The following is a 7,814-nucleotide window of genomic DNA, read 5'->3' on the forward strand; positions in this document are numbered from 1 at the left end:
GAGAGAGAGAGAGGAAAATTAGAGATGAGAGGGTATTACGGTAATTTGATAGGTAAAATTCGGATCAGGGCTAATGCCATTAGTTTTGGGCTTGGGCTGATGTCTTAAATTGTATAAAAATTACTAGAAGTGTGTTTTTTGTGTTTTTAAATTTGGTCATATGCTACTATGTAATTTACTCAAAAAAAAAAAGGATGAAAGAAACCAAGTCTGTAGCTCTTAGAAGCCCTATTAGTAGCCAAACTCTATTTAACGAACAGCCCAACAAAGCCCAACAAACCAAACGGCACCGGGTACGCGGCCAGAAACGTCTTTATACAGCCTGATACGCGTGGGGCGTGGCCAGATACGTATCCGTAAATAATAGGTTACATAGGGGCAATACGGACTTTTCACCATGGTGTTTGCATCCTCAAAACCTCCTCGTATGCTTCTAGCTCCTCAATCCAAACTCAACCCAGAAAAAACAGCAAATGATGATATCAGCAATTTCATGGGTGCCCAAAGGAGTTTCGAAGCCAGTCCCCGCAGTTGCCGAGCCGCCCACCCAGGAAGAAATCGACGAGTTAATAAAATCCGGTATCTTAGACAAAAGGTTAACAACCTCTTCAACTCCTTGTCTTTCTCTTAGTACTACCTTTTTTCATTCCTATGTTGTTTGTTAGTGTATGCTTTCAACTTGTTTCATTGTTTTTTTGGTACTACTTGGACACCGATGTTTACTTTGGTTGAAGCAAATTGTTGGGTGTGTTTAGTTTCCCGGAAAGGTGGAGTCTTTAGATAGTAAATAGGGAAAGATTGGATTTTTGAATTAGTTTAGGAGCAATGTGTGTGTGTAATGGTTAAGAATGTGTGTTGTTTATGTGGGTCTTGCGAGTTAATGTAGTTATAATTTGTGCAGTGGAGGCGGTGGGAGCGATGAGGATGATGAGGGAGAAATGGAGGTTGAAGAGACCACCGGTGAGGGTGGCGAAGTCTCGCAAGCATTAGAGGTGGCGAAAGCGCTTGGCAGAGCTGAAAAGGTGACCAAGTCAGGGAGCAAGTATGATGACATTACGGAAGGGTTGAAGGAACTTGACATGGGACGAGGATGATGATGGTATTGCAGTTTGATCTTGGTTTTTTTCTCATTTCAATTTTTGGAATATAAGACGGGGTTGGTTATTGTAATGATTAAGTTGGAGGCGTTAAATGGAGTCAGAATGTTATAGTCAAAGGTTAAAACTTCGAAAGAATGTTTTTCTAAACGTATATACGGTAATACACGTACATACATGGTGAGCAAAACGTACTCACCAGGCACGTTATTATACAAACCACACTTGGCTGCTCAACACTCGTCTGCAACTACAACACGGCCTACATACGCTTATGAAGTATGAACCCTAACTCTGCGTATCAGCTTCAAATCACAAACAATCCGCAGCCATTAATTAATATCATTTACAAGCTAATCCGTTCATCGAGTAGTTCCAGCGGGAAGCTTCTCCTTGATCTTGTCCATCATGCCCTTCTTCTCCTGCTGCTCCCCGGTTCCGGTACCGTAAGCCGGTGCCGCAGTGGTGTGAGTGTGAGTGGTGTTGTGGGGATCTTGTCCACCAGTAAGACCACCTGGTAGCTTCTCTTTGACCTGGTCCACCATGCCCTTTTTCTCCTGCTGCTCCCCGGTTCCGGTACCGTAAGCCGGTGCCGCAGTGGTGTGAGTGTGAGTGGTGTTGTGGGGATCTTGTCCACCGGTAAGACCACCTGGTAGCTTCTCTTTGACCTGGTCCACCATCCCCTTCTTCTCATGCTCTCCGGCGACGCCGTAACCCGGTGTAGCACTAGTGTGCTGACCAGTGCTGTAGGGATCTTGCTTTTGACCACCTGGGATCTTCTCTTGGATTTTGTCCATCACTCCCCTATCCTGGTTCTGTCCACCGTAAGGTGCGGTGGTCGGGGCTGTACCGTAGGGGTCGTCGGTCTTGCGGGTGCCTCCTGGAAGCTTCTCCTTGATCTTCTCCTTCATACCCTTCTTCCTCCTTCCACCACAGCCATCGTCCTCAGACTACATGACACAACATACAGAACACCATTAGCTAATTGATTCAAAGTTTCAAATATAAACACAACAATCAATTAAACATGGGAGTACGTAGATGGGGAGCGAGGCTTACGGAGCTAGAGCTGGAGCCGGAGCGAGTGAGAGTAGTGACGCCTCCGTGACCAGTTCCTGTTCCGGTTCCGGTGACGGGATGAACGCCTTGGCCGGTGGTTGCTCCGGTGTGAATTGGGTTGCCGTACTCGTCCTTACGTCCCACGGGGTTTCCGTACTCGTCAGTGGGAGACTGAGTGGGGTAACCGCTCTGGTATTGCGCCATTTTCAAATCAAAGTAAAAGAAAGAGAACACAAAAGACTGCAAATCGGGATTGTATTTGATTTCTTAGTAAAGCTCGTTGTGGATGAGATGTGTTTGAGTTTGGAGACTTGGTCCGTTTATATAGGCATCCAACGCATGGACACGTACCCCTAGCCCTAGAAACGTGGTCGTCTATAAACTGACAAGTGTGACGTTAGTGTCGGTAAGGATAAGTGAGGTCGTTGTCTGGGGAGTGGAGTCAGTGGCGGACTCGTGACTCGTTCACCGCGTCCGGCCGGCCAAAAGGGGGGAGGTGAACAGTCAGAGGTGGACACGTGGTGGTCTGAGAGTCGCCGATGAGGATGAACCCTGATCTAGTGTGACACTGCTATAGTTTGATAGTTGGATGGGATGTGTACTGAGGTTGTTTTGATCATATTGCTGTTAGGTAATGTGGTGGAGCTGGATGTTATCCATGCAGATATTTCTGTACGCTGGACCGACATGAGAATAGTTTATTATGTTTGAATTCGATTCAGATTACTTTGGTGAGTGCTCATATATAACATCGAGGCCATGCCAGGTGATGATGATGATCGATCCTCGAACAAGTTTCGTCTTGGAATAATCTTTTAATAAGTTGTTGGCTCAAGTTGATAATTTTGTCGATCTCATATGCTATACCTTCCTGCTATTCTTCATGAGTAAAGCTCCATCCATCCATACAAAAAAGTATCAACAAAGTTCAAAGTTCAAACATCTCGGCCATTGCCAAAAATCTGATAGTTTTTTTGTTAGTTCTGAATGATTCATCCATATATCATATGTAATCAAAACAAAACCTTCAAGACATTTCCTCGCCTAGCTATGTTCCATGTAACCTTACATTAAACGGTTAAACCTCTGAAAGTTACAACACCACAACTTGATGGGATTCCAGGATCAAATCAAGCAAAGAAATTAGCCACTCCTCAATTAGGTAATAATTGAGATATGTAACAGTCATCAAAGGAAACAAGAAATTGTATCAAAAAAAAAAATAATAAAAAAAGGATGCAAGAAACCAAGTCTGTAGCTCTTAGAAGGCCCTATTACTAGCCAAACTCTATTTAACGAACAGCCCAACATTGTTTTTTGGTACTACTTGGACACCGATGTTTACTTTGGTTGAAGCAAATTGTTGGGTGTGTTTAGTTTCCCTGAAAGGTGGAGTCTTTAGATAGTAAATAGGGAAAGATTGGATTTTTGAACTAGTTTAGGAGCAATGTGTTTGTGTAATGGTTAAGAATGTGCGTTGTTTATGTGGGTCTTGCGAGTTAATGTAGTTATAATTTGTGCAGTGGAGGCGGTGGGAGCGATGAGGATGATGAGGGAGAAATGGAGGTTGAAGAGACCACCGGTGAGGGTGGCGAAGTCTCGCAAGCATTAGAGGTGGCGAAAGCGCTTGGCAGAGCTGAAAAGGTGACCAAGTCAGGGAGCAAGTATGATGACATTACGGAAGGGTTGAAGGAACTTGACATGGATCATTATGACGACGAGGATGATGATGGTATTGCAGTTTGATCTTGGTTTTTTTTTTCATTTCAATTTTTGGAATATAAGACGGGGTTGGTTATTGTAGTGATTAAGTTGGAGGCGTTAAATGGAGAGTCAGAATGTTAGTCAAGGTTAAACTTCGAAAGATAGTGGAATCTATGAAGTTGTTATTTGCTTTGGCCTGTTTAGATAGTTTTAGAATAGGATTTTCCATGTCAATTGAAATGGTGAGATTGGACGGGTAATAAAACTGTAGGACAAGGGTTGAATTTGAACCATTGCTAAAGTTACTGATAGTACTTTGCTTAAGTTAACGGTGGTTTCGTACCAGTTTCATCTTGAAATTGTCGTTAAGGTTTTAAAGCTGACAATGCATCTTTTTTATGTTTGAATTAAGGCATTGATTTGTTCAGCGGTGGGTTTGGGGACCTTTACTACCCAAGTAACGATATGGATCCATATCTCAAGAAGGAAAAGGATGATGTAAGTTTGAAAACTTAAAATGTGGTTTGTTTCCCTGTATTGTGAGGATTAAAGAGTAACTCGGGATTTTGTTTACATTTATCTTTTCTCAAAGGATGAGGATTCTGAAGATAGTGAGGACATGATCATCAACCCAAATGATTCAGTCATAGTTTGTGCTCGCAATGAGGATGATATCAGTCAGCTTGAGGCATGTAATACTTGGCTGAAACTATTTGTTTCATTTTTTATCTGTCTGGCACTAATAATTCTTGAGTTATGTTTGAGCAGATTTGGCTATATACTGAAACAGAGGATGGTGAACCAGATGTTTATGTTCACCATGACATAATCATTTCAGCATTTCCCCTTTGCACAGCATGGCTTGACTGTCCTCTCAAAGGTGGAGACAAAGGTACGAGTTGTGTGCTTTTTATGTATTTTGGTTGAAAATTGTTGATGGTATGCATCATATTTCTTATAACCATGAATTATACTTAATTAATCTTCTTAATTTCCATAAAGAATTAGCTCTCTATTTGGTTCAGCTGAATTTCGTGCATTTTTTTTTCCTTCATAGTATTTAGATTGTCAAAATGTAGATAATTCTTCCATTCCCTTCATACCAACAACAGTTTTATTAAAAATTAGCTATGCTTTCTGGTTTCTACATTATTAATCTTTGTATTTGATTGACGTCTAAATGTGTGTTTGTATATGTTGCAGGCAATTTTATAGCTGTTGGTTTGTATATGTTGCAGGAAATTTTATAGCCGTTGGTTTGATGGGTGAACCTACCATTGAGATATGGGATCTTGACATTGTATGTTGTTTCCTAATAGTAGTCTCATTGACGTATAAAGATGTTATTGAATTTCTAACAATGTTTTTGCGTTTTCTAGATTGATGAAGTACAACCATGTGTCGTATTGGGTGGTATTGCTGAGAAGAAGAAACAGAAAGGAAAAAGGTTTGGCCTCAGTCCTTCAATATTTAAGCTGGTAAACATGCAACTTTTGTCAGTTTTACCAATTCTGTAACTTCTTTTCTGCTAGACCTCAATTAAATACAAAGAAGACAGTCACACAGATTCAGTTTTGGGGCTTGCTTGGAATAAGGAGTACAGGTTTGTTCACTTCTTAAAAAAAAAAATAAAAATAAAAAATTTGTACCACCCGTTCTTACTTCAGCGGATTGTATATATTCTGACCATTTTTAATAAACAGAAATATACTGGCCAGTGCAAGTGCTGACAAAAAAGTTAAAATTTGGGATGTGGCTACCGGAAAATGTAACATTACTATGGAGCATCATACAGACAAGGCAAATTTTTTTTACCGAATAGCGATCGCATACATTGTCCTGATATCAGTGCCTGGATGGTGTGCCAAATTGTTTGGCTTCAATGCTTACCTTTTCTACATACTACTTTCTACAGGTTCAGGCAGTTGCGTGGAATCATTTTGCCCCCCAAGTTCTTCTCAGTGGATCTTTTGATCATTCAATTGTCTTGGTATTGTTTCCACCCGAGTGGTAGATCTTTTCATCTATTTATGTTCTCTAGAAGCTTAACCCCTATCAATGAGCTTGCTTGATTGAAACATTCCTCATGGATTGACAATTGTTATGCATTCCAGAAAGATGGAAGGGTGCCAACACATTCCGGTTATAAGTGGACAGTGACAGCTGATGTAGAAAGCTTAGCATGGGATCCACATTCTGAGAATTCATTTGTGGTGTGTGATCTTGCCTCTAAAGATGGTTATGAAGTTTCGATGGAAGGATTCCTTTACTACGAACACAATGCATTTCCATTACTACTTTTTCCAATTTTGGTGCTCATTAACATGCATATGCAACATATTATTATCATTAATTATTTATTCTCAAATATGCAACCTTAAACTGTATTTAGTTATTTATTTATGTGTGATGTGTCTATACATGCATTTAGTTTGGATATAGTTTCTGTGGATAGATAATAATTAAAATTTGATGATCACCATCCACTTTTGAATCCATCCAGGTGAGTCTTGAAGATGGTACAGTACAAGGTTTTGATATTCGGGCTGCCACTTCTGCTCCTACTTCTGAATCTAAACCCAGTTTTACTCTTCATGCACACGACAAAGCTGTTTGTGGAATATCCTATAATCCTTTGGCACCTAATGTATAGTCCTCTTTCTCCTCATCTTTTGGCATATTTTTGGCATCGTTGAATTGTGACCTCATCCTTGTGTCATTTTTTTTCTTCTCCAGCTTCTTGCAACTGGATCCACAGATAAAATGGTAAGTTCTTACACACATATTGTTGTCTCTCTGGGTGCTGTTGGGATTTAATGTTAAGCCACTATCTCTAATATAATCATAATGGTTATAACTTGCAGGTGAAGCTTTGGGATTTGTCTAATAATTAACATTCATGCATTGCATCCATGAATCCTAAAGCAGTAAGTGATTAATGATTTTTTTTTACTGTATATGGTGATGACGAATTCTACTGATTTCAATATGTATATATACAGATACATTTATGTGTTTTTATATGAGATTGATTGTTGAACTGTTCTTAATGTTGTCAGGGAGCTGTGTTTTCTATTTCGTTCTCCCAAGATAACCCCTTTTTGCTGGCCATGGGAGGCTCGAAAGGGAAATTGGAAGTGAGCAGTCATTTCAGATCTTGTTCGTGTTTTAGTTTTGGAATGTTTTTCCTACATTGGATAGCTAATATATTACTGAAATTTCAGGTATGGGATACATCATATGATGCTGCAGTTGCCCAAAGATTTGGAAGTTACATCAAGAAGAGCAGACCCCAGTCTGCGGCTTGATCTATAGAAGATAACCAATTGATGTATGTTTTTCATCTAGTTTTCATTCAAGATGAGCCTTTATATTTTCTAGGGAACAAGTAGCACTGCCAGGGGCAGTGGTCTCAAAGTTTTGAAATCCGTATGATCCAGATCCTCATCACCTCTTTTAAAGTATACTTGTGTGTTATACACTAGGCATTAGGTAATTTTTTGTATTTTCTTGTATTGGTGTCGTGGTAAATGAAGATGCAAATTGTGGAAAAGAAATGAGAAGTGTTTTTTTCCTCTTTTTTTTATAAAAAAAATGGATTTCAATCTTCTTTGTGTCATGAACTGGTTGACGGTGAATGGTAAAGAGTGATTTTCTCTTGAAACAAAGAAAGCTATCTTGTTAGATTCCTGTTCATTTTCGTGCTGCTTTACAAATGCTTCAATGGGGAGGTGAGTTTAGGTTTGCCGTTTACCATTCAATAACTGCGCAACATGAGATTGCTATTTTCTTGTCAACTTGCTTGTGATAGAGTTCAATCTAAATCATATTGCTACTACCAGGGCCGGTCCTGAGTAATTGGAGGCCCTGTGCAAACTTTTAAATGTGGCCTTTTTTTTTTTGGTGTTGCAAGTTATATGCCTAATATAAATGGATTGCCACAATCATAATATA

At 39.9% G+C, this 7,814-nt stretch overlaps 1 protein-coding gene and 1 pseudogene across 1 annotated transcript; one reads left to right on the forward strand and one right to left on the reverse strand.

The window, feature by feature from the left end:
- The first annotated feature begins 476 nt into the window (after nt 1-476).
- On the forward strand, nt 477-7,168 carry LOC101306177 (annotated as a pseudogene).
- On the reverse strand, nt 1,217-2,451 carry LOC101290803 (cold shock protein CS66-like). The gene is made up of 2 exons (XM_004287819.1): nt 2,157-2,451; nt 1,217-2,047 (listed from the first exon to the last, which is right to left on the reverse strand). Exons 1-2 carry the CDS (start codon nt 2,358-2,360, stop codon nt 1,460-1,462), a joined length of 792 nt encoding a protein of 263 aa, XP_004287867.1. The 5' UTR covers nt 2,361-2,451; the 3' UTR covers nt 1,217-1,459.
- Nucleotides 7,169-7,814: the final 646 nt, after the last annotated feature.

The sequence above is a fragment of the Fragaria vesca genome, linkage group LG1, assembly GCF_000184155.1.
Source record: "Fragaria vesca subsp. vesca linkage group LG1, FraVesHawaii_1.0, whole genome shotgun sequence".
Taxonomy (NCBI): domain Eukaryota; kingdom Viridiplantae; phylum Streptophyta; class Magnoliopsida; order Rosales; family Rosaceae; genus Fragaria; species Fragaria vesca.